General features: G+C 43.4%; 1 protein-coding gene across 1 annotated transcript; it reads left to right on the top strand.

Moving 5' to 3' along the window:
- Positions 1 to 8,343: 8,343 nt before the first annotated feature.
- On the top strand, positions 8,344 to 27,197 carry DSCC1 (DNA replication and sister chromatid cohesion 1). The gene is made up of 9 exons (XM_056110543.1): positions 8,344 to 8,605; positions 11,401 to 11,569; positions 16,141 to 16,275; positions 17,850 to 17,940; positions 19,300 to 19,438; positions 20,068 to 20,120; positions 20,556 to 20,710; positions 21,501 to 21,649; positions 26,046 to 27,197. The coding sequence occupies exons 1-9, from the start codon at positions 8,415 to 8,417 to the stop codon at positions 26,152 to 26,154; spliced, it is 1,191 nt and encodes a 396-aa protein (XP_055966518.1). The 5' UTR covers positions 8,344 to 8,414; the 3' UTR covers positions 26,155 to 27,197.
- The last annotated feature ends 541 nt before the right edge of the window (positions 27,198 to 27,738 follow it).

A 27,738-nucleotide genomic window follows, 5' to 3' on the forward strand; every position in this document is an offset into this window, starting at 1 on the left:
TCTTTTAATTATTTATTTTTTTATGGTGGGGTGCACAGCGGGCAATGCTCAGAGCTTACTCCTGTCTCTCGGCTTACTCAAATACCACTCCTGGGCGGACTCAGGGAACCGTTGGGATGCGGGGATTGAACCGGGGTTGGCCGGCCAAGTGCCAAGCAAGCTGCTTCCTCAATGGATTATCACTCCAGCCCCATCCTGCCTACCTTTAAAGACTGACTCAAATCCCACATTTTCCATGATAATTTACTTGCACTTCCCTAAGTAATTTTCTGGTCTTGCTGATGAATTTTTATGGTATCAGGAAATTTTCATTATCCTTCACCTGTAATGGAAATCTTGCTTGCCCAGTTACCACCATTTTTAATTCTCTCTGCGTGAAAGAAGGTGAATGACTTGCCAGGACGCTCGCCAGACATTTCTGTATAAGAAATTTATCCAGAAATGTGCACACTCTGGATAAATTTATAAATGTATGCTCACCACTCATACCTTTTAAAATATTTTTTATGCATTTAATTAACTATTTGGTAAAGGTAAAGGTAAAGGCCCTCCCGTTGATCGTCGATTTGCTCGAGCGGGCCCAGTAACTATTTGGTAGTGATAGAAATAAAGAAATAGAAATATAGACTAAGCCTCTTATCCTGCTCACCTCCCAGAATTCTGACTCTTTTCTTTTGGGGGATGTTGGTTCATATCAGGATTGAACCAGGTCTAATTCGGGATAAGCACATTAACCCTCATGCTATCTCTTCAACACAGAAGTAGTTTTCGTCTTAAACCTGAGCTTTGCCATTTTTGTTGCTGAAAGCCAAAGTCAGGCAATTTGTTACATTGGTATATGCTGCCATCTACTGGTTTCTTTGTAGTCACTTTTATTTGTGGTAAGAGGGAAAGATCAAAGGGACTAATTAGTTAACTGGGTCTCCAGACAAAGTTATTACGTTATTGGAGCTGCTTCTGACTTTTAGTTGGAAAGGACTAGGAGTGCACATTTTTTGAGAACTGTGTCTTCCACTTAAAGTTTTAACTATTTTATTTTTAAGAAACATAATAAATACAATGAAATTATACTATATAGTAAAGTACCACATACTATTTGTTTCAAAATAACCAATACAGAAATAGGATACAGATGAAACAAATTTGGTCATAATTTGATAATCATTAAAACTGGTAAGTACATATTAAGTTCATTACATTGTTATTTATTCCATGTGAAGTTCAAAGTTTTCCATAAGCTAGAGAGAAAGTACAGGAGGTAAGGTTAAGTACAGGCTTGCAGGTGGCTGCACCCAATTCCAATCCCTGGCACCACATACGGTCCCCCAGGCACTGCCAGGATCACTCCTGAGCAAAGAGCCAGAACTAGGCTCTGAGTACTGCCAGGTATGGCCTCAAATCCCTCCTGCCCCCAATTCTGGGGGGGTTTTTTTGTGTGGGGGGTTGGGGACCCACACCCGGCTTAGTGCTCAGGACTTACTCCTGGCTCTATGTCCAGGGATCACTCCTGGCAGGGTTGTTCGATTCCCAGCATCCCATATGGTCCCCCAAGCACTGTCAGGAGTAATTTCTGAGTGCAGAGCCAGGAGTAACCCCTGTGCATTGCTGGGTGTGACCCAAAAGGCCAAAAAAAAAAAAAATAAATAAAAAAAGAAAGAAAGAAAACCATACTGATGTCAGCGATGGAACCAGGGTTGGAGGTGTGCACTGACCCATTGTACATCAATTATATATAATTTTTCCTGCCTTAGTTTGCAAGAGTATACATATTTATGTGGTGGTTGTTGTTGTTATTGGGCCACAGCCAGCAGTGCTCAGTACTCACTCCAAATTCTGCACTCAGGGATCACTCTTAGCAGAGCTCAGGGAATCATCTGGAGTTCCAGGGTTGAATTCAAGTCCACAAGACAAGTGTCCTGCTGCTGTACTCTGTGCTCTATACTCGGTACTCTGGCCCCCAATACCTATGTGTTTTAGAGGTACAGTGTTACCCTGCCACACCCCCCGCCCCACCAAGACGTCCCTGTCCTTCCACCACAGCACGCAGACCCTTGCAGTCCACTTGCACCCACCTGGTCCACCTCAATTCTGTCATCAGGGCCCAGAAGTTTGTTTTCAGTGGACATTGTCTATACCTTTAGTTGGCTTCTTCATGTTTCAATATGAGTGAGATCATCCATATTTGTTTCTCTTTCTGGCTTTGCTTAGCTTGACCTTCTCAAATTCCATCCACGTTTCATCAAAAGGAAATATTTCATCTCTTCCTAAGGGCCATCTATTTGATGGGTCACTGCCAGTGGATCACAGGTGACATACAGAGCTGGGGCTCGAACCCGGGCCTCCTGCAAGCTGGCGCAGCCTGTGGAGCCCTCTCCAGCCCTTGTCTGGTGGCTGAGTTGTTTTCATGGTGTTCATCTGTCACAGCATTGGTCTACTTGGGTTGCTTCGGGATCTTGGCTATTAAAATAGCACTGCACTGAACATCTCCTCCGATATATGTGCAGATACCCTTATGAATGAGTGTTTTTGTGTTCTTTGATGCCTCCAAAAAGGATTGTTGGATCATGTGAAAATACCGTGTTTGATGTTGTTGTTTTTTTTTTTTTTTTGAGATAACCCTCCCCTGCCAGACTGTTTTCCACAGAGACTGAAGTCATTTCCATTCCCACTAGCCTATATGGATTTCAAGGCCACTTTTTTCCTCATGTCTCCATAGAAACCGGTCGTCAGACCCAGCGCTCCTCTCCTCGGTCGGTCACGGTGTTTGGATGGTGTTTACGTGCATGACTGGATTTTTCACTGAAGCCTCATAACATCCTCAGAAGTAGGTAGTATTTCTTCCAGACTTCCTAGCAGCTGGGAATCCCTTCTCTCTTCTCTCTTTTCCTCCACAGGAAACAAAGTGACAATGCCCCTCCCCCTCCTTTTTTTTTGTCCTATAGGAGTGATTTTTATTCCTCAAAGGCATGAGTTGAGAACATTTATCAGGTTCCATTTTTTTTTAATTAAAAAAAAGTCTTTTTGTTTACAATACTATTCATAATGCTTTCTCCGGACTATTATCGTTCTGAATTCCAGTCCTCTGCAGGCATGGTCAGCATTTACTAGTTACAAGCAAAAAAAAAAAAATGCAGGGAACTGTGATGGCTCCTTCCCCCCAGCCCTTTCACATTGCTATACTCCTAGTTATATTATATTATACTATACTATTATATTATACTCTATTATAGCCTCATCACTCTTGACCCAGCTGGAGTACGAGGGTACCTGGTTTGTTTATTACGTGTGAGAATAAGTGTGTAAGTATGGAAGAGCTTTTCAAATTTGGCAGGATCCAGCTAAAGTAGGTTTATAGGTAAATAAATAGTTTTATGAATCTATATTTGAAAGAAGAAAGGCCTAAAACCAATAATAAGAAGCCAATGAAGGAAGAGGAAATAAAACCCAATGTAGAAGTTAATATTGGAAAATATTGCTTCTCTTTGTTTTTCCTTTTTCTTCTTTTTGGTTTTGGGTCACACCTGCAATACTCACGGGTTACTCCTGACTCTGCATTCAGGATTCTCCTGGTGGTGCTCAGGGGACCATTTGGGACATAAGGGATTGAACCCAGGTTGGCCACAGGAAACACCTTACCCACTGTACCATCACTCTGGCCCTCTTTCTTTTTCTAAGGGGACATAAGAAGATATTTGGAGGTAATGAGAAGAGCATTCTACATTTCACTGTGGTCATAGTTTTACCTGTATATCAGATTATGCACTTACCAGAACAAGTGCAGTTTGGTTAATTTAGCTTACACCTGAATAGGTTTATTTTATCTCTCTCTCTCTTTTTTTTTTTTGCGTGGGGCAAGGGGTGCTAGGTGCTCAGGAGCTACTCCTGACTCTATGCTCAGGGGTCACTCCCAGCAGTACTTGGGGGATCATGCAGGTGGCTCACACCAAGGTCTCTTGCCCATAAGCTCATTCTCAGCCCTTCCAGTTCTTCCTCGGGCCCAGTAAAGTTTAAAACAAAGAATCCCCAAAGTAGAAGTGTGTGCTATGAATAAAGTTTCAAGGTTTGGAGGCAGTAATAGAGACTTTTGGTATGAAACCTCAGAGGCTCTGATTAGGACTTTGGTTTTCATGCTGATGGACAGGAGAATTCATTGGAGGATTTTGAATGTGTTCTGACTCACACATTGCAGGAATTGTCAGGGATTATTTATATGGGTACTCCATTCACTGCTTGGCTCAAGAAGTATTAGTAGATCTACCTTTCAAAGGGTAGTGAAGACTTAGGGATCCCAAAACACACAGCCGAAAAGCCATCTGCACTTCTATGTTCATTGCAGCACTATTCACAATAGCCAGAATCTGGACAAAACCCGAGAACATATGACTGGATAAAGAAACTATGGTACATCTACAAAGTGGAATATTATGCAGTCACCAGGAAAAATTAAGACATGAAATTTGAAGTCATAAATGGATGGACATGAAGAGTATCATGCTGAGTGAAATGAGTTAGAAAGAAAGAAACAGAAATAATATGATTGCACCCATTTGGAGGACATTATGTATAAATATATATGTGTGTGCGTGTATATATATATACATACACACACATAGTATGAGACTAATATCCAAGGACAGTAAAAAGGAGGGCCAAGAGAAAGAGGATTAATCCAAACTCAGAGGGTTTCCACGAGTGGGGGTGGGGGGAGGGCAGTTAGGACAGAGAAGGGACCACTATGACAATGATGGTTGGAAATGATCACTCTGGACAAGAATTGTGTGCTGGAAAGAGGTAAAGTGATACATATGATAATCTTTCAGTACTGTGTAATCACCAGGCGACTAGGAAAACTCCTGCGGCTCTCTCTCACCACCTGCATTTGGTGGTCTCAAACCATTTCCCTACCCGGGGTGACCGATGCCATGGGTGGATGAAGGAGGAAACGAGGGCCAATCTGGTTGGTGATCAGTTGCCATTTATTCCATTCTCCCTACGCACCGATTCCAATCTCACTAAGCTCCCCATTCTGGTCTCACACTGGCCCTCATTCCTGTCTCCTCCTGTCTCTCCCGCTCATCTCTCTGTGCTCATCTCTCCTTGTGCAGACTAGCTGCCTTGCTCTCTCTCTAGTCTCTCTCCAACTCCCACCTTGGCTGTTGCACAATCAACATATGAAAGTCCTTCCTCTGCTCAAGGGCATAATACCACTTAGTGTTATTTTCTCCTTAGTCCAATATAACATCTTAATCTACATCTTAATTCTACTTCTTAATATTAGTTGTTCTGTATGGAAACAATGAGAAGACACATTAAGCTTGTAGGGTGGCTCTCCTGGGGACATCTCACTATAGATCTCAGACTACAGTGCGCAGGCCAGATTAATCTTTCCTACTCCTGGCAGGGTCCTAATCTAGTTGTGACTTTTTGGATCATGACAGAATTTGTCCATGACCATGCTCTTAACTTACAGTTAAGTATTATGGCGCTTTGGCCTGGCCCATTTCGATGCCAGGTAGCTCACAGCTTGCCATGGATCCACACAGGCCCTTGTCAGGACCCTGCTTTTGGGGTGCTAGGAAGTAAGGGCAACTAGGTCTTAAGTAGAGAGAACAGATCCCTCCCCCCCCCCGAGTGAATATTATTCGGAGTCAACTCCTAAATTATAAAAGCATAGCATTAACTGTCTTCATGTGTCTATACAAAAAGAACATTGCTCTGAATTAACTATGCGAAGGACTTAAGAAGAGAAAAGCAATATTGATGAGTTAACAGAATCTGATTGGGAGATAAAGGTGATTGACCGGTTGGGGAAGCAGAACACAAAGAAAGAGGTTACAGGTGAACACAGAGGAGTGGGAGCACTGTGATGGGAGTAACCCAATAAACCTAAGCTCCCTGTGGCAAAGCAGAAAGGACAAACCAGTTTTATCCTACACAGTACCACCAATATTGCAATCCAAATGTCAAAAAAGGAGAGAGAGAGAGACAGAGACAGAGACAGAGACAGAGACAGAGAGAGAGAGCTTGCTGCAGAGGTTACAAAGTGGGGGTGTGGTGGAGGCAGGAGGAAACTGGGGACACTGGTGGTGGGAAAAGTACAGGGCCCGCGCTCGTGTGGGTGAAAATTGCATGACTGAAACTCAATCATGAACAGTTTTGTAACTGTGTATCTCATGGTAAAAAGTAAAATAAAATAAAGGGCAGTGGAGAATAGAACAAAGCCAGCTGTGGAGAAACATGAAGCAATACTGCCATCTAGTGGGGAGATATCTAACTCTCATAAGCACAACCTTGAAAGTTTAACAAAAGGTGTGTGAACATTGAAACATGCTTTATTCCCCCTGTAAGATGAAACACGTCTTGCTGAAAAAAATCAAAGTTCCCTTTTCTGACTTTTTAGTGAACACAAGGGAATTAAGATTCAAGACGTGGACACTTGCATGTAGTCAACCCAGTACCACTTATAGTCCCGTAAGCACCACCAGGAGTGAGCCCTGAGCACAGAGCCTGGAGTAAGCCCTGAGCAGAGCTGGTGTGACCCCAAAACAAAACAAAGGACTTTTTATTTTTTCCCTGTAACTAGAATGGTTGGGGAAGCCTCAAATGTTTAAGAAAAATGTGTAGAGTTGTCTAAGGTCAATTATATTGGCACTTCTGACCTCCATTCAGTGTTGGTTGGTCAAGAATGGGACAAACAAACACTTCAGGGACAAAAACAGAAGGGATCTCCAAGCTTTAAACCAGTGAGCTCATAGGCTGGCCATTTAATCAATTCAATATCGCTCCCTACCTGTAAGCTGCTAGAGACACTAAAGACAGTTAACTTCGACATCAACAGCAGGTACTTAAGAGCAGACGCTATTTCACACAGCCAATCAGAGGCAAAGGGTTAAAATGAAGAGCAGAGTCCTAACAATTTCCTATTCTATTCTTGCCAGTATTGCCCTCTGCATCTAAAAGACCCTAAACTGTTTCTGTTCTCTCCTGGGTGCATTATTGCTTGTCTTGATTATATTTTAAAAGACCTAACTTGTTTTGCCCATGGGGACTATCTGACTTTGAGGTTATTGTTGGTGTTAGTGTGAAGTGGGTGATTCCTCTGGGATACTTAAAAGCCAATGAGCTTTTCCTTTAAAAGTTGGATTTCTCTTTGGTTCAATTCAGATAACACCTTAGAGAAAGCTGAATGAACATGTATATAGGCAGTAGTGAGTTTGCCTACCCCCCAGAAGGTGGTTTCTGAACCCCAGAAAGTTTGAGTCTCAACCCACCATGTGGTAGGAATGGATGGATCTAAGTCCAAGCCATTGTCCCGCAGTATGATTGTCCACACCCTAAAGAAGTGCCAAGTCCTGGGCTGGAGAGAGTACATAGCCCAGCAGGTAGGGACGCTTCCCTTGGTGGCTGAGCTGGGTTCATCCCGGCACCCAGTGCTGCTAGGAGTGATTCCTCAGTGCAGGGCCAGGTGTACCCCCCCCCCCAAAGTGCCACGTCCTGTCCACTAGGACCAAGCTCGGGTCCAGTTATGTGCAACACTATCTGGGTGTTAGAATACTGGGAAGCTGCCAGTTCCAGGCTGTGCGTCCAAAGGTTGCACCGTTATTTGCAAATAATTAAAATAAACAAGGGTGTACCGTGCGGGGAGGTGAAGGATTTTGTTGGATTATAGGTTTACCAAAAGAACCTGCGGGGGTGGGGGTGGGGGAGAGAGAGAGAGAGAGAGAGAGAGAGAGAGAGAGAGAGAGAGAGAGAGAGAGAGAGAGAGAGAGAATAGAGATGCCTACCATAGAGGCAGGCTGGGTCTTGGGAGGGAAACTGGGGACACTGGTGCTGGGAAATTACTCTGGTGGAGGGATGGGTGTTGGAACACTGTATGACCGAGTCCCAATCATGAACAATTTTTTAATGCTCTGTCTCAAGGTGATTCAATAGAAACATTTTTTAAATAATAGAAAGAAAGAAAGAAAGAAAGAAAGAGAGAAAGAAAGAAAGAAAGAGAGAAAGAGAGAAAGAGAGAAAGAGAGAAAGAAAGAAAAGAACCCGCCACAGGCAGAAGGCGGGGCTGTTTTCATCGAGGCCTCGGGGTAGAGGCTGGAAGCAGGCGGTGGGGGAGGGGTGGAGGGAGGGAAAGTAGGTGGCAGCGCTGTGTGGCACCCGCGGGTCGCAGCTGGTCTCCACCGAGCTTGGGACGAAGGGTGCCGTCGGGAGAGCGGGATAGGGCACGCAGCGTGTGCATTTTCCCGGGCTCTGCCCCGGGCGCGCCCCGCCCCGGAAACACGCCTCCGAGCCGCCGGGCGCGCTTTGCAAAAGTCTCCCCGCCTCCGTGTGTGTGTTTCCCGGGGCTCCCGGAGGCCGGCAGGGCTCGGTCCTGGAGTTCTCGAGCCGGATTGCTTCCCCGAAGGCCCGGCGGAGCGATGATGCCGAGCAGCAGGACCCGGGAGGAGGTGGACGCCACGCTGCAGATCGCCAAGCTGAACGCGGCCGAGCTGCTGCGGCCCGTGCACTGCCTGCGCTTCGGGGCCAGCGCGCGCGGCGCGGACGCCGGAGACTTCTGCCTGCTGGAGCTGGACCCCGCGCTCTGCCCGCAGCTGGAGGCCGGCCACAGGTGAGCCGCCGCTGCCCAGCGAATGGACCGGGAAACGTGGGCATCGGGAAGCCGGGCCGGCCGGAACGGTGCATGCATTAAACCAGAGGGATGGGGGGCGGGGGGGTTGCTGACCTGACCCCCAGCACCCTGCAACTCTCCCGGGGTTAGGCGAGGTGGGGGTGGGTGGGGGTGGGGGAAACTGGTCCCGCTGACCTCAGTGAAGGTGGGGGACTCTGGTCGTGATGCAGTTCCCGGAGACGCACTTGACCTTCAGACGCAGTGTTGATAGCTGAGCTGGGGAGAGTTTCTGGCCTTTTATTCAGACTACAGGCCGGACTGGAGGGGATCCGTTTAAGGCCGTCATACTACTCTGGTGAGTTGGAAACGGTTCAGGAAACAGACTTGATTGCCACCACTCCCGGGCGGCATCTGCGGCTGTTTCTAATGGAAAGTCCTGCTCTCTTGCTCTGAGACTAGCTAGACCATCAGTCTCGATTGGCGGCCGCATCTCCTGGACATGAAGCCTTAGAGGCCTGATTCTCTTCGGCCCTGGTCCTTCAAGCCAACACTTATTATTTATTAGGTCTTTGGTTTCTTCTAAGTTCCTTTAAACTGAACCTCTTGATTTGTCTTTTTTTTTCTTTTTCGCTTTTTGGGTCACATCCAGTGATGCTCAGGGGTTACTCCTGGCTCATTTATTCAGGAATTACTCCTAGTGGTGCTCGGGGACCATATGAGTTGCTGGGAATTGAACCGGGGTGGGCCGTGTGCAAGGAAAACGCCCTACCTGCTGTGCTATCGCTTCAGCCCCTTGATTTGTCTTTTAGCTTTCATGCTTTACCCATCAGAGTGTTACGGTCCACTGGGCAAACTAGTCACAGAATATCTCTAAAGGAACAGGAGGAAAAATTTTTACTTTTTTTTTTTTTTACTGGGAGAGGGCCATAGCTGGCAGTGCTCAGGGATCATCCCTGGGCCTGTACTTTGGGGGTCACTCCTGGTGGTGCTCTGGTGTCATGTGCAGTGCTAGGGGTCAAACTGAGCTTCCTGCATGCACAGCCTGTGTTTAACCTGCCAAGCGCCCTCTCTGGCCTCTAAGTCATGACATCTTTTTTGTTTGTTTTGTTTGGGCCATATCTGGGGATGCCCAGGGTTTACTCCTATTGTTGTGCCCAGGGGTCACTTCTGGTGAGGCTGGGGGGCTGTATGGCGATCACAGAGGATCTAACATGGATTGGCTGAGTGCAAGACAAACACTTTCTCCACTGTATTGATTTCTCTGTCCACAACATGACTTGTTTTCTATTTGGGGGCGGGGGGCTGCTCTGTGGTGCTCAGGATTTACTCCCCATTCTGTGCTCAGGAATCACTCCTGTCGGTGCTCAAGGGACCCTATGGGTTGCCACGGATCGAACTTGGGTTGACTGGGCGCTATGCAAGTGTTTTACTCACTGTACTCTCGCTTGGGCCCCCCAAATCATGACATCTTAATGGAAACATCTGGATTCTTTGCCTTGTGCTCTTCCCTGCAGGCGGCATGGACGCCAGGTGTTGGCATTTGGCCTCTTGGCCTCTTTGGGTCTTGCTCACCCATGTCTAATTGTTTTTTCATCTGACGCCCTGGGTTGCAGTGCCTGAGGCTGGCACTCTGCCCATCGAGCCCTCGGTGCAGGGCCTGAGAGCTGGCGGCAGGCAGTTTCAGGCCTTTCAACTTCATCCAGGTCAGGATTTTGTAGCTGCTGAGAGAGGCCCATCACAGTCATAATAAGACTGCCAGTAAGCCTGGTTAATAATGGTGTTATTGGTGATTAATAATTAAAATAATAAATGATAATAAACATCAACCAGTAAAGCATTAATTGATAATAAATACTATAATGAAGAATTACAATGAATCACAATCACAATCACAATCATCCTGTTGTTCGTCGATTTCCTCGAGCTGGCACCAGTAACGTCTCCTTTGTCCTAGCCCTTGAGATTTTAGAAAGTGCCATATTCAAGGCGCTCTCAGGGTCAGGAGAATGAGACCCATCATTGTTACTGGTTTTTGGCATATCGAGTACACTACGGGGAGTTTGCCAAACTCTGTCGTGTGGGCAGGATGCTTTCGGTAGCCTGCCGGGTTCTCCAGAATAAGAACTAGATAATAAGATGTCTTCCGGGAGCTGGGTTTTATAGTCTCTGGGTCTTGGCCACTGATGGGATTACATGGCCCTGGGGACAGTTGGTGGGTGTGACGCCTACCTACTGGAAGATGGGGGATCTGGGTGGAGGAGGCCCAGTCCCAATCTGAGCAGGCTTGGAGATCTCAGCCCTGGGACCCACATGCCTGGGTTCCTTCATGCATATGGAGAGTGGTCTCAGCATGGCTGTGGCTGGTTCTGGAGGTCTTTGGCTGCAGGGACTCTGCTTGGGACGGGGAGGAAAACTCAACCCGCCCCCCTCCAAGGGGCCCCGGTGAGGACAGCCAGGCGTGAGGGCAGTTGGTGGGTGTGACGTCTGCCTACTGAAAGATGGGGGATCTGGGTGGAGGAGGTCCAGTCCCAATCAGAGCAGACTTGGAGATCTACGCCCCGCGTCCCGCACGCCTGGGTTCCTCTGCTGGTTCCTTCATGCGTGAGGCTCGTCCGAACGTGTGGAGAGTGGTCTTAAGCATGGCTTTCGCTGGAACTGGAGGTCTTCAGTTGCCGGGGCTCTACTTGAGGCGTATTAAAATAAATAATGGTTAATAAAATTATTAAACATCTTATTAATAATTAAGTCTTAATAATGTTTGTGGGTTTTTTTTTTTTCTTCTCGCCTTCCTGCAGTCTGGTGATTCGTGGGGATAAGGACGAGCAGGCTGTCTTGTGCAGTAAAGACAAAACCTATGACTTGAAAATAGCAGACACTTCCAACATGTTGCTTTTCATTCCTGGTTGTAAAACACCTGAACAGCTGAAGATGGAAAGCACCCCCAGAGACATTGTTCACGCTGAGGTACGATCCTGAGTCCTGCGCTGCTTCACTGTGAGAAGAACAATACGTGTGCTAATCTTGTCTTTAGCTCTGAACTTCAGGTTTGGGGCCAGAGAAGTAGTATGGGGGTAGGGTGCTTGCCTTGCGTGTGGCTGAGCCAGGATTGATTCCTGATCCCACATCTGGCCCCCCCCCAAGCATTGCCCGAGTCAGCCCTGAACACTGCCCTATGTGTCCCCCATACCAAAACAAACAGTTCCCTAGAGTATATATCATGGACAATTGAAAAACTTCTCTAATGGGACTTGAGAAACCTTTATGTTTCATTCATGTGGATTCTTGTGACGTTGACTTCATATTCCTAATTTAATTTTTTTTCTGATTTACCCACTTTATCTCATTTCATTAATTTTTTTAAAAAATATATATGTATTTTAAACTGCATTACAGTGAGATACACAGTTTCAAGGTTGTTCACGATTGGGTATCAGTCATATAATGTTATAACGCCCGTCCCCAGTGTACATTTGCCACCACCAGTGTCCCCCAGTTAGCCTCTGCTCCCCCTACCCCCACCTCTATGGCAGGCATTTCTCTCTCCCTCGCTCTCCTCTCCCCTCTTCACCCCTCCTTCCTTTTGGACATTATGGTTTGCAATACAGATACTGAAAGGTTACCATGTATATCCCTTTATCTACTTTCAACACTCAGTTCCTGTCCAAAGTGATCATTTCCAACTATTATTGTGATAATAATAGCTCTCTCTCTCTCTCTCTCTCTCTCTCTCTCTCTCTCTCTCTCTCTCTTTGGCCTCTAATTTGATTTTTAAGCCATAATCAAACATTTTCTCTCTTTCTTTTCGAGTAAAACAGGAGGTTTTTATTTAGGAGATGTGAAAGGGAAGAGGGAGGCTTGGAGTGAAAGAAATTAACACACGCACCCTCAAATTGGGAGGAGGCAGTTCTTCACTTGTTTGTTTTGTTTTTGGCACATACCTGGCTGTGCTCAGGGCTTACTCCTGGCTCTGTGCTCAGCGATCACTCTTGGTGGGGCTCAGGGGACCATCTGAGGTGCCAGAGATCAAGCCTGGGTTAGCCGTGTGTAAGATAAGTAAGCAGCCTTACCTGCTATATTATCTTTCTGACTCCATGGCTTCGCTTAATTATTTGCTGTTACGTGACTAACTTGAAAGATTTATTTTTAAGGCATTTTGCTATGAATATGTTTTAAAAGGAGATACCTCCAAATTGTAATTGGCACATTTGGTGGTCTTTCTGTGGTAGAGAGATGAACAGATTTGAGTGTTTGAGGGAGATGTGAACAGATTTGAGTGTTTGAGGGAGATGTGTTTCTCAGGTTTACAGTCAGATTGGTTTATTGCCAGTGAAAACTAGAACAAATTCTAAAGGATTTTAGAGAGTGCTGATGGCAGGTAACCAAATAGAAGTCTCTGTTTCAGGTAGTTACATATATAATACTCACTTTGTTGCCCTTAATGCTTTTTATGATATACAGAAGTGGAATTGAAAGAAGGAAAAAAGAGAGTAAAAGAGACATGACCGATGGAGTGATTGTACAGTGGGTAACGTGCTTGCCTTGCACTCAGCCAACCCAGGTTCTATCCCCAGCAGCCCCTATAGTCCTCCAAACACTTAAAGGAGTGATCCCTGAGCACAGAAGTAGAAGCAGGAATGAGATGAGCATAGTGCAAGGAGTAAGTCCTAAGCACCACCAGCAGTGACCAAAAGCCAGCACCCTGCATCCCCTCAAGAAAGCATGTGGCCCAAAAGATAACTCAGTGTGGGGAGGACATGCTTTGCATGCAGGAGGTACAGACTGTCCCTGCTGTCATCTGGGTCCCTAGGAACCACCAGGAGCAACCCCTGCTAATTATCCCTTAGCAATGTCACACTTTCCCCAAAGGCCAAAAACAAGAAAAATACTCCAGAAATATTAGTGAATCATATGGTACTGTAGCAGAAAAAAAAAATGGTAAAAAAATTTTCAATAAATATTTTAATTTTTATAGGACTCTTTAGTCTCTGGTTTAATTAACCAGAAATATTTTCAGCAGAAGATGTTATCTTTGTAAAGATACTATTTTCTCATCACGTGCCAATTAATTTTTATTTATTTATTTTTTTTGCTTTTTGGGTCACACCCGGCGATGCTCAGGGGTTACTCCTGGCTCATGCACTCAGGAACTACTCCTGGCGGTGCTCGGGGGACCATATGGGACGCTGGGAATTGAACCCAGGTGGGCCATGTTGGCTGCGTGCAAGGCAAACACCCTACCCGCTGTGCTATCGCTCCAGCCCCCACGTACCCATTAATTTAACAGTACCTATGTATCCTTTGAGTTCTTGCTATGGAAATTCTGAGTTAAGCCTAAGGGAGCCTACTGATCCGCTTCATCTGTGATTGCACTGTGCATGCATCGCATTGCTGGTAAGGGATGCACATATGCCAAGCAGATGACATGGATTAGGGTAGTGGGCGTGTCACGGGAGTAATAAGAAATGGTAGAGCCTCTGGCCCATTGCAGAGCCATGTGCGCCAAGCAAGTGGCTGAGCACCACCTGCTCTGTGCAGCCTAAATCCAGCATTGCCGCGACTTCTGATTTCTTTTTTCCCCCAACTAAAATTCAAACTTTAGATTTTGGAGCCACATCTGATATTGTTTTCCCCAACACTATCTGGCAATTTACTTAAACGCTATCCTAAATCTCTCTTTTCTCAAGCACTGATGAACACACCTACATTGGTATGTTGGAAGCGGCCAGTTGGTGAGCTCTGGACAGTGTCAGCAACCTGGATTGGTCTTTTTTTTTTTTTAAATTAAATCACTGAGACACAGTTACAAGCTTTCGTGTTTGAATTCCAGTCATACAATGATCAAACACCCATCCCTCCACCAGTGCACATTTTCCACCACCAGTGTCTCCGGTATCCCCACCCCCCTTTCTAACCCTCCCCCTGCCTCCATGGCAGACAACTTCTCCCATACTCTCTCTCAACGTTGGGGCATCATGGTCTGCAATACAGATACTAAGAGGTTATCACATTTGGTCCTTTATCTACTTTCAGCACGCCTCTTGATTGGTCTTTAAAGCACAGTTCTGTGGGCTTTAGATTCACTGCTGTTCCTTCAGGGCTCTGGCCATCCTTTGACTTCCATCTTAGAGTTTGAAGGCAGGCAACGATGATCCTCAGGGCCCTTTTACTTTCTCCACTGAACACTTACCAGACACCAGCTCTGTGCTAGTGCTGGTCACCTTGCTAGTCCCGGAACCATTAGGCTATTTTTCCCTACCTATACTGGATAGCTATTTTTCTATCAAATGGCCTCTGCCGACTGGATTTCTTTGGATGAGGTCTCTCACTCTTTCACATGTTCCATTAAGGAACTAGGTGTGATTCTTAAGAATGGGAAGTTGTTGCATTGAATAGAATGCTCTCTCTCTGATGCTTGCTTTTGTTTGTGTTTTGGAATCGCACCCAGCAGTGTTCAGGGACTGTTCATTGCTTTGTGCTTGGGCTTCAGTCCTGGCAGTGCCCCAGGGATCGAGTTATGTTTGGAATTGAACCCTGTACCAGCTAGTACTCAGTATTTTGAATTATCTTTCTGGTCCCTAATGATGAATATTTTTTTGGGGGGGGGAGGGAAGGAAGGTGTTGTTTTGTACTCAGGAATCACTCCTGGCAGTTCTTGGGGGACCATCTGAGATGCTGAGGATGGGACCCAGGTCAGCTGTGTGCAAGGCAAACACCCCACCTGCTGTACTATCACTCTGTCTCCCCAATGATTAATTTTGACTAAACCACACAGAATGAGGGTACGGTCTCTTCCCTTCCCTATACTTTTATTATTGATTTATTTTGGTGTTTTGGGGGGACCTTGGCAGTACTCAGGGGCTCCTCTTAGCCCTGTACTCAGGAGTGGCCCCTGGTGGCATACGGTGGAGTCGCAGTCTCAGCCCATGCAAGGCCTTACCTCCTCCTGGACTATCTCTCACCCTTTCCCATGATTATTTAGAGACTGAGACTGTCTCGATTTTTTTTTTTAGCCTGAATATATTTTTAAAATTATTCCTGCCTAGTTTACACAGTCATCCTCAACTTCCTTCTGGAGATATTCTAGTATCCAGAGTATACTTGAGACCAGGGACCTCAGCTATTGGTTCTCACTGAGTAGACAGGCTCTTTTTCACTGGGGTTTGAACATTGTTTCCTGCAGACACTCAGCTGTCTGCTTGAGATGCTGGCTGGCTGCCTTCCTGACAAATCACAATAGAATCACTCTATGAAATACTTTTGTCCGGGGTTGGACCAAAAGCACAGCGGGTAGGGCGTTTGCCTTACATGTGACTGACCCGAGTTCGATTCCCAGTATCCCATATGGTCCCCTGAGCACTGCCCGGAGTAATTCTTGAGTGCAAAGCCAGGAGTAACCCCTGTGCATCGACGGGTGTGACCCCCCCCCCCCAAAAAAAAAACAACTTGTGTCCCTTTTCTTGTGGATGGGTCAGTTGAAATTTTATATAGATTTTCTTACAATGATATTAGGAAGATTCTCTCTCTGTGATTTCCAGATCTTTGGTTTTTCCAATAATTATTGGGAGTTGAGAAGATGTAGACCTAGGTTAAAGAAACTAAAGAAACTGTTGATGGAAAATGCCTATGAAGGCCCGGACAGTCAAAAAGAAAAGGAGTCAAATCGCTCTAAGGTAAATCTTTGTTTCACTTTTAAATACGGAATAAAAAATAGAATTAATATTAGAAGCACCTAATGTTCATTCTTGGTTAGGTTGTGAAAACTCTAAAGCTTCTCTGAAGGAAATGACAGTACTCCAAAGAAGAGGGTGCTTTGTAATGACTCCTGTGTATCATTGTGCAGTTGAACATTTATTAGTCTCATTCCTGCTATTCTTCTCATTCTTTCTTCCCTCCAGCCCTACGGCCTCTTAACCTGAAGTATTTTAAAACAAATCCTGGGGACCAAAAAGAATAGTTCAATCCTTTGGAGAACAGGCTTTGCATGCAGAAGGCCCAGGTTTGATCTCTGGCCCCACATGCTTCTTCAAGCACTGAGCTGGGAATAACCCCTGAGCATCACTCAGTGTGACCTCAAAACCAAAAACAAACAAATCCTAGATTTCATAATTCTGTTTATATAACTGGATGCTTCTCATGTTTCTATCTATGAAATAATAGTTTTTTTAAGAAGTTAAATGTTCTTAAAAATTATAATTAGGTACCCCAAGAGAAGGCATTATGAAAATGAAAAATAGGGGCCTGAGTGATAATACAACAGGTGGGGGGTTTGCCTTGCATGTGGCCAACTTGGTTTGATCCTTGGCATCCCATATGATCCCCGAGCACTGCCCGGAGTAATTCCTGAGTGCAGAGCCAGGAATACCTCTGAGCATTGCTGGGTGACCCATAAAGTGAAAAAAAAAAAAGAGAAAAGAAATGAAAAATAGACTAATACCTGAATTGATTGACTCCTGAAGTATGGAAATATTTACAGGCCGATTAAAAAAAAAGTTTGTAATGTAATTCAAAAAGATAGAACACTACTGATTTTCTAAAAGTTACATTTGTATTGGAAGTTCTTTTTGTAAAACTGATTCCTCTTTTTTAAAAAAATGTTTTTGTGGGTGCCATAGATGGTGGCTCTTGTGGGGTAGAGGGAGGGAACCATGTGGTACCACAGATCAAACCCAGGGCTCAAACCTAGGCTTATGTCTGCAAATATGTGGCTCCCTGGTGCAAAACGTATCAGCTTAATCATTTTCCATGTACAGTTATTTGGCATTAAGTATATTCACTTTGTTCCTCCATCATGACCACTTACTTGTAAAATCCTAATCTAATCTCCTCTGCCTTTGGTAAACACTTTTAATTTCTCTCTCTGAATTCAACTACTTTAAATACCTTATGAAAGGAGAATCATATATTATTTGCCCTTTTGTGTTGATTATGTTTTCAAGGACAAAAGTTCTTATTTTAATTAATATCCAATTTATATATTTTTCCTTTGTTATTTATGGTTTGGTGTTCATGCCTAAGATATCATTGCCAACTTCAGCATCACAAACATTTCCCCTACGTTTTTTCTTTTAGGATATCTATTGATTTCATGTAAAATTATTACCTACTAACAGAAGAAACTGAGCCAGTATACAAATTCTGCTTTTATCTGTCCTGTGTATTATATTTCTCAACATTTAGAAAGAATATTAAAAAAATATTTTTCTGCAAGTAGCCTTAAACCATTTCGTTATTGTTGTTGTTTCAGTATACAACAGAAGATTTGCTTGATCTAATTCAGGCAAGCGAAGAAGAAATCATGACCCAATTACAAGTTCTAAATGCCTGTGAGATTGAAGGTAAGCATTCCTTACTCTTTTTATTAATAATAATGGAATTGGTTGTATGAAAGAGAAAGAAACAAGCTTTTGGACATCTTTGCCTTTTGCATATTTGGGGTACATGAGGTTTGCATATTTGGGGTACATGAGATTTATGTGTGACTAGTGCCTACTCATAATGTCTCCCCTCCCCCCGCCCCGTGGTAATAGAAGAATTATGTCAGGTAGAGAAAGGTCTTTGGTTATCAATATGTTCTTCATTGTTTATAATTAGTAAAAGAACTAAACCGACTTATTCTAGGCTATATGTTGAGTTATTTAAGCCCTCCTTAAAGAAGAAAACTCCAAGTATGGATTTTAACACATCCCTCTGTATTATTCACTTACTGCTTAGGAATGGGTAAAAATCTTGGTGAGGGATGCATGGATTTCTAGCTTTCTTTGTAATTTTCACATGACACATTCCATTTTTTTAAAAAGTTGCCTTTATTTTACTAGAATACAGCAACAGCATTTTCCCTTTGGAATGTGTGTTTGATTGTTTCTCAAAGGATAGTGGTTCTATCTTCGAATAGAAAATGGTATTTCATGGTTGGGGGAGAAGGTAGGGATGGAGCTTGGGACTCCTGCATGCCAAGCCCTTGTGCACTCAAGCCCTTTCAGACATCTCCTTCACCCTAGCATTTCATAATTTTTTATGTAACAAGGAACAATATTTTGTGGAATTTTTTTGTCCTTTTTTTTTGGGTCACACCCAGCGATGCACAGGGATTACTCCTGGTTCATGCACTCAGGAATTACTCCTGGCAGTGCTGGGGGGATCGTATGGGATGCTGGGAATCAAACCCGAGTCGGCCTCATGCAAGGCAAACGCCCTACCCACTGTACTATCGCTTCAGCCCCAGGAACAATATTTTGGTGCTCAATCTTTTGCCACTGATCCACTTTGTACCCCTGAATCAACTGTTTCTTAAAGAGGGGTTTAAGAATTTGGAAATCTCTCTGCAAGAGTTATGATAACAGATAACCAGGGCTATACACAGAGATAAACAGTGAGGGAAATCGAACCTATGACCTCATCTGTCTGATTTCCAGTGAAATGATATTACCAGCTTCAGGCTCCCACGTTTCCGCCTAAAATGAGAAGATTCCTGTGAGATAATTAAGTATTAGAGCATTTGCAAATATATAAAATTACTCATCTGCAAAACACATTTGAATTAAAGAAAAGCATTAAAGGAAGGCTATTGAAAAAATAAGGTTTTTTTCTTTTTTCTTTTTTTAATTTGGGCAGTGAGAAGCAGTATACTGCTACTTGATCAGTTTATAAATTTGCTTAAAATGTTTTTTGGTAAGCATAACTTTTGGGATTTGTAGGTTACTGGAGGATTCTTGAATTTGATTATGAAATGAAGCTTCTGAATCATGTGACTCAACTTGTGGATTCTGAATCTTGGTCTTTTAGTAAAGTTCCTTTGAATGTGTGCCTTCAGGAACTTGGGCCTTTGGAGCCAGAGTAAGCATTTTAATTACTTGTCCCTCCAGATTTCCTTAAGGGGTAGAGCACTCTGACTATTGGGTTGATTTAGGAGGAAGTGGGATTTGGGTCATACCTGCTGGTGCTCAGGGTCTAACCCCACCTCTGTGCTCAGAAGTGACCCCTGGTGGTGCTGAGGGGATTGTATGCATATTTACTTTGGGGAGTGTCTTAAACCCTGTGCTCTCTCTCTCTCTCTCTCTCTCTCTCTCTCTCTCTCTCTCTCTCTCTCTCTCTCTCCAGCTACTAGAAGCACAGACTATTTAAATGCTGATATCTTATATCACTAAAGGTATAATCAATGAAAAAGAACTTGGGAATTTTGTTCACTGTGTTGAATAAATATATAGCATCTTTTTCCTACAATGAAAATACTATAAAAAAGTAATTTTTAAAAATAAATAAATGTATATCCAAAACATTCCCATGAAAACTTAAGCACATAGTAATTCCCCAGTATCTTTTAATTTCCAGTTTAAATAACTATCAAACATATCACTTAGAAGTTAAAAACTCAACTTGATATCTAATTTCTGATTAGCAGTCAGGTTTAAATAGCATGCATAAAATGTTGGTAACTTTTCAAATGCATGGCTTGTATTTTTCAGGGAGATGATTGAACACTGCCTTAAATGTTATGGAAAGAAATATATAGAAGAAGGTAAGATTTGGAAAGTATTCTGATAGATATTTTAGCTCCTGTATATTGAAAACTGTATGCCCTTTTCTGAAGTGTGTTTGTATTTAAAAGAATTGCATGATGTTGGGACCAGAGAGATAGTACAAGGGTGAGAGAATTACCTTGACCAGGCCTGCCCCAGTTTGATCCCTGGTATCACATATGGTTTCCTGAGCACTGCCAGGAATGATCTCTGAGCACAGAGCCAGGGGTATCCCTTGAGCACCACAGAACCAGGGGTATCCCTTGAGCACCATGGGTGGTATGACCCCAAAACAAAACAGAACAAGTACTCCATGGCTTTGTGGGATGTAAGTTGTGTGAAATTCTGTGCAATTGTTTTAAGGAAAATGGAATGTAAATAGTATATTTAATTGTAAGACAATAATGTGAAACTACCTGCTACCTTTTTCTTAGGTGAAGTTTATTTTGAACTGAGTGCTGACAAAATATGCAGAGCAACAGCCCAAATGCTACTGCAGAATGCAGTGAAATTTAACCTCAGTGAGTTTCAAGAGGTGTGGCAACAGAGTGTTCCTGAAGGAATGGTAACCAACCTTGATCAGCTTAAGGTAATGACAACAGTTTATCATTAAGTACCAGGGAACTCAAACTTCGAGTGGAACTGAGTTTGGAACTGATTAATTTTCCAGGCAACTCGTTAGGAACGCACTGTTCATTCAATCCATCACAAAATCCTTCGAAAACCTCAACATTTATTGCAGTATAATTTTATATATTATAAAATCCCCCGTTTTGAAAGGAATTCTTGTTAATTCTTTATGTACCACCTCACTGAGAGCCCTTGAGCCCATTGATCCTTCATGATGACTCTGGCTTTTGCTCAGGGCTCACTCCTAGTAGGGCACAGAGGACCAGATGCAGTGTTGAAGATTGAGCCTGGGTATCTGCTACCAGCTGAAGCATCTCTCTAGCCCTGTTGAGACTGATGTTAATATTCCAAGATAGTGACAGTGGAGCAAATGGGCCAGGAAACTACAGCATCAATTCCAGAAGAGATTCATTTCTTCTTGACCTCAAGACCGCCACATCAGAAATAGAAACTCAAAGAGGAAGATGTGATCAGCATTAGCAAAGGAAACAGAGCTAGAGAGATGAGTTCAAAAACCATCTTGATAAATGGGTCATGGTAAAAACGAATGTCATCGCTTAAAGGAGCTCTTGCTATGGAAAAGCACATTCTAAGTCTCTGCAATTAAAAGTTTGTGTGAGCTTTAAAATATTGCTGACATTTTAAATGCCCTGGCTAAGTGCATGACACGTAACGGTAAAAGAATGAGTCGTCTTTAGACATGAGATCATGAAACCAATATTTTAACTGTCCTTTTCCTTCTCTTGTAGGGGTTAGCCTTGGTGGATAGACACTCCAGGCCAGAAATCATATTTTTGCTTAAAGTAGATGACTTACCTGAGGGTAATCAGGAGCGTTTTAATAGTCTCTTCTCTGTACGGGAGAAGTGGACGGAGGAAGATATTGCTCCATATATCCAGTAAGTAATCTATGAAAATGTATTGGGGGACTGGAAGAGATGGTCCTTTTCATAAAGAGTGATAGAGGACTCTCGATTTATTATTCGAACATAATTTTTAAAAGTAGGCAGGTATATTCCCTAAAGTCACAGCTTCAGTTACACTTCAACATTGTCAAGTGGTATCTCTCTTCTCTAGCATTCTCCACATCTGTTTCTGGAAGTGGGCTGTGTGTCATCTTTTTGTTTTGTTTTGCTTTGGGGCCACACCTGGCCCTGTGCTCAGGAATCAGTCCTATGGTGCTCAGGAACCATCCATCTAGGATACCAGGGATCTAACCTGGTCAGCGTCTTACCTGATATGCTATCTTTCCAGCCCTGTTTGTCCCTTTTCTTTATGAGACCACATCTGTCTGTACTCAGAGTTTTCTTCCGACTCTTTGCTCAGGGATCATGTTTAGCAGGGCAAGTAAAAGTACAACCGCCTGCTGGTTCCATGCCCTCTGCTCTCTGTCACAGAGGCCATCCTTTCTGCTTTTCTCAAAATGACATCTTTCTCTTTTTTAGTAGTATTAGTATTTGTTTAGGTTTGGGGTCCATACATGCGGTACTCTGGAGTTGCTCCAGGCGGTGCTCAGATGACCATGCATCAGGTGTGAAGGGGATTGAACCCACACCTTAATGCAACACATGTTCTCAACCAGTTCAGCTCACATTCTGGTTGTCTTTCCACCTTCCACGGTCAGTTGTCTGTCTTTGATTGATTGGTCTCTTACTATCACTAGTGTGTGTGTGTGTTTGTGTGTGTGTGCATCCACATGTGTGCACATGTGCAGGAGTGAGGTGGTTTGGCATATACATGGTGGTGCTTGGTGTCTACTCCTAGCTCTTGTGTTCAGGGGACCATGAGGTGCCCGGGATCAAACTAGGGTTGGCCGCTGCAAGGCAGCATTTTAATCTTTTTTGGGGGAGGGGGGTCACACCTGATGATGCTCAGGGGTTACTTCTGGTTTATGCACTCAGGAATTACTTCTGGCGGTGCTCAGGGGACCACATGGGATGCTGGGAATTGAACCCTGGTCGACCTCATGCAGGACAAACGCCCTACCCGCTATGCTATTGCTCTAGCCCTGGCAGCATCTCTGACCTTCACTGCCACTGTTTGACACAGCAGACTCTAGATGCTTGCATTAGGCCTAGATTTAAGTTCTGTGACTACCTATTTTTTGTTTTATTTTTGTCTCTACACTCAAGAATCACTCCTGGTGGTGCTTGAGGTACCATATGGGTTGAGGTACCATATAGGTTGATGGGGATCTAACCCAGGCTGGCCATGTGCAAGGCAAATGCCCTACCCATTGTACTATTGCTCTGGTGCTAGCACCTTAATACTTTAATCTTCAGACTTGACCTTTTGTAAAACAAATATCTTACGCAGTCGGGGGAGGGATGCAAAGATGATGATGTGTTGTTGGCGGGCTCTCTGAGCAGCTCTCTCTCGCTGCCCGCATTTGGTGCTCTCGAGCCTCTGTGTATGGACCGGACTGGGATGGCTCCTCCTTTGTGCTTTGCTTCTGTGCGTGCTGCTGTGCTCTCTTCTGTCTATTTCTGACTCTGTCTCTGTAGTCTCTTCTCTGGTCTCTTCGATCTCTCTCTATGGAGCCCTTCACTCTGGATTCTGACTCTGCCCCGCTCCGCTCCTATAGTCTTAGTTTATATAGCAATCACATAGAGTGGTGAAACAAAGGAGGGTTGAACATTAACAAATCAGCAAAGAAGTGTAAGACCACTCCTCCAGGAGATTAACTCAAGGATAAAATCTCATCTAAAGAGATTACTCTGGATTACTAGGAGATCTGTTTAAGGGCAGGATCCCATTCAGGGTGTGTCACTTTCTTCTTTCCTCAGCTAGTAATCCACTTAAATAGTTGTAGTAAATCTACTTCTAATATTTCTAGCAGTGTCATTCTTTATGAGCACAGTAAGAGATATATCAACTTAAAAGTTTGGTTCTTCATGAGGACGTCTTACTATATATTCCAGACCACGGTCCTTAGGTCAGATTAGTCTTCCTAACCCCAGCAGGGTCCTAGTCTCATCGTTACTTTTGGATCATGACAGCATTTGTCTATGATCATGTTCTCAACTTATAGTTGAGTCTTGTGGCGCTTTGGCCTGGCCCATTTCGATGTCAGGGTAGCTCACAGCTTGCCCGGGTCCATTTAGTCTCTCGTTGTGACCCTGCTTTTGGGGTGCTAGGAGCTAAGGACAACTGAGTCGAGAGAGCAGATGCCCAGGAGCAAATATTATTGGAATCAATCAACTCCTAAGTTACAAAGCATAATATTATTGTCTTCCTGTGTCCATACAGAAAGGACATTGCTTTGGGTAAACTAAGTTCCCTGCGACAAGGCTGAAAGGACAAACCCACTGTTATCCTACAACCTTTCCCATTGGCTTTCCCCATGAGATGCTCATACCAAAACCACTGGTTCTCTGTCTGCTTCATCTTTCTCACCTCAGTAAAGAGAGCTGCCATTAATCTTGTTACTAAAGCAAAAGGTCTAGAATTACACTTGTATTCCTCCCCTCATTCAAATGTAAACAGATCCCCTATAGTTTTTTCTCCTATTTCTGCCTTATTTTCTTTTACCCCCCTTTGATTTATTTTTCAATTAAAATTTTTTGTTTTGTTTGAACTACACCCAGCTGTGCTCAGGGCTTACTCCTGGTTCTGTGTACAGGGGTCATTCCTGGTGAGACTTTGGGGACTAGATGGGGTGCTGGGGACTAAGCTTGGATCTGCTGCAAGGCAAGTGCCTTACTGCTGTACTGTCTCTCTGGGCCCATTGTTTCCCTCTTTTAAATATTATTTCAGAGAAAATTTAAATACTCAAAAGTAACAATGTATCACGAGTAAAGTCTCCATTGGAGACTTTGTTGTTACTGTGTTTGGTATATTGAATACATCACGGGTAGCTTGCCAGGCTCTGCCCTGCAGGAGAGATACACTCCGTAGCTTGCCGGGCTCTCCGAGAGGGGCGGAGGAATCGAACTCGGGTCACGCCATGTTGGCTGCGTGCAAGGCAAATGCCCTACCGCTGTGCTATCGCTCCAGCCCAAAAGTAACAATATAATAATAAACTCTCCTGGTCACCCAGCTTTCATAACTGTCAACCCAATTCCCCCGTTGTCAGAGCTTTGATCATCTTATGCCTTTCTGCTCATCAAAAGCCACTGCTAATGGCTTCCCATTTAATCAGAATTAAATCAGAGTCCATTGCTCCTCCCTCAGCCTCTTGTATATAATCTGACTTTCTCTTTTTGGGGATACAAAATATGCTGAAATTCAGGGAACCTCACAAGCTCACAAGTAATCTAGAAAACAGTTTCTCTGAGACTTCTCCCTACTCTGATGACATTCCTTGTATTTGCAATTTAGAAACTGAGTGATGGCATGGAAGAATCACCAAGGTTGAAGCATATAGGCCTGGCTATCACTGTATCACTGTCATCCTGTTGTTCATCGATTGCCTCGAGCAGGCCCCAGTAACATCTCCTTCGTCTTAGCCCTGAGATTTTAAAAAGTGCCACATTTGGGGCTCTTTCAGGGTCAGGAGAATGAGACCCATGATTGTTACTGGTTCTTGGCATATTGAATACGCCACAGAGAGTTTGCCAGACTCTGATGTGTGGGCAGGATACTTTTGGTAGCCTGCCAGGTTCTCCAGAGTAAGAACTAGATAATAAGATGCCAGGCTATATGACTGTACTAATTGTCTGAGCTCAGTTTCCTCAGATCAAATATGCTATTAAATAAGACAATAGCACTAAACTTATTGGGAAGATTAGGTGAGATAAAATTATAGATGTAATGCATTTAGTTCAGTTAAAATGTAATTAAGAACTGGGAATAGAGCAATGGGGGAGGATGCCTGCCTTGCATGCGGCTAACCAGGACTCAATACCTGGCACCACATAGGGTCTTCTGAATACTTCCAGACCAGGAGTGATCCCTGAGTGCAGAGCCAGGAGTAAGCCCAGAGCACTGCTGGATGTGGCAGTACCCCCGCCCCCCCCCCAAAAAAAAAATAAGAAAAAAGTATTTGAGGCTGAAAAGAGAGCAGTGGACTGACTGATTGCTTTGCATTAGGTGGACTGGGTTTAATCTCTAGCACTGCATGATCCCCTTAGTATATCTGGGAACAACCTCTGAGTACAGGGCCCTGGAGTACCCCTTGAGCACTCCCAAATGTGCCCCTCCCTACTCCCCCTCAAAAGGATTAAGTTCAAGTAAGCTCTGTCCTATACTTTTGTTGGAAAGATGGATTAATGGGAGAAATAGCATACTGTGAATATTGTTAGGTTCCTTAAAATATTCATGCCACTCATTGTTTAATTCTTTTTATTCCTACAGAGATTTGTGTGGGGAGAAGCAAACCATAGGCACATTACTTACTAAATATTCTCGATCTTCGATGCAAAATGGTATCAAAGTTTATAATTCAAGAAGACCCATATCTTAAAAGAACACGTTTTTTGGGACTATTATTGCTTTATAAAATTGCTCGTTATGAGAAAATTATTTTTTTTACGTGTATCACAAGCTTTAAAAGTCCGGTATTTTGAAGCATTTTTCTCGTAAGCATTTTGAAATGCCACCCTTCTTTTTTCTTAACCATAGCAGGATATTTTTATGCTTTTCAGGTTGTTTATATTATGTGCACAGTATAAGCAAGGACAAATGACAGTGTTATTTCCTATGTTTAGTATATCTTTGTTTCTACATATTTATAGAAAACCTTTACCTGTTTGTTGTACAAATTTTAATTATATGTCTTTAATCAGGATTTGATATTCTATTCATTAGAAAATTCAAGGGTATTAAGAGAACTAGTTTGTTTTTTAAAAAAAAAGTTATTTATTCATCTATAATTTTTCAATTGGCTTCCCCTCTACCTGCAATACTTCACCAAAACACTTGGTATCATCTAGTGATAATTATCTAAATTAGTTGTCCCCATGACATCAGCTCAGTACTCCCATATCCCCTGATTAGCGCAGATACCCACTTTGGGATGAAATGGATTTGGTGAGCAATCCTTTGTGAAGAATATTAATAGTGCAGTTTATTACCTTATAAAGGAGAACACTCACACAGGTAACACATACTAGAAAACAAGTAGTTCTAATTAGTGTTGGAATGCTTCATAAAGTTCCTTTATAGCGTTGCTTTTTCTAATTTATTATCCAGGGCAGAGTTCAGATTAAATTTAATTTAGTAATGAACTTGTTACCAAAAGTTTTAACTTTACTACTTAGGTAGATCTAAGTTAAAACTGGTCCAAGACTTAACAAACTGTTAATGGATGATTCACCATTAAAATTTAACTGCTGTACCTCATGGTGTTTCACTAATAAAAATTTAAAAAATAAATAAATACAAATAACAATAGCAACAGCAACAAAAGAATAAAATTTAACTGCTACTGAAATCGACTGCAGTGCCTATTCTCAAGCACATGAAATGTTAATCCGGTGGCTTGTAAATATTTTCCCAGCTTGCAATAAAATTTTCGGGCGTCTGTGGACTTTTTATTGGGAGAGGGGGCAGGGATTTGGACCACACCCTTCCGTGCAGGGATGTAGGTGCTAGGAACCCTACCCTGTGGGCTGCTTGCAAAACTAACACTAATCTACTATCTGGGCACCTAGATTATTTATTTACCTTATTCCTGGTGGCACTGGAGTTGAACCCAAATCCACTGCATACCAGAAAAGTGATTTAACCCAGGACTCTTTCCAGCTTTGGAATTTTTTTTTTCTTAATTTATTCCTGCCTCCTATTTTAATTGAGGTACTGTGATTTTCAGTACCATTAATGATACTTTCATGCATGCACAGATCCACCCCACCCGCTCTCCACTGAAGTTCTCACTTTCCTCCACCAAAGTCCAGCACCCCTGAAGCCCTGCCCCCTCTCCAAGTAAATTGTTTTTGGCCATCTGTATCTACCTTAATTTTCAGAGATTAGAAACATTCATTCTGGAAATTCTTTTTTGTTTTTTTCAAGTGTTTATTTCCATATTTCTGTTTGTGATTTATTTATT

Source organism: Sorex fumeus, unplaced genomic scaffold (assembly GCF_029834395.1).
Source record: "Sorex fumeus unplaced genomic scaffold, SorFum_2.1 ptg000002l, whole genome shotgun sequence".
In the NCBI taxonomy this organism is placed as follows: Eukaryota; Metazoa; Chordata; class Mammalia; order Eulipotyphla; family Soricidae; genus Sorex; species Sorex fumeus.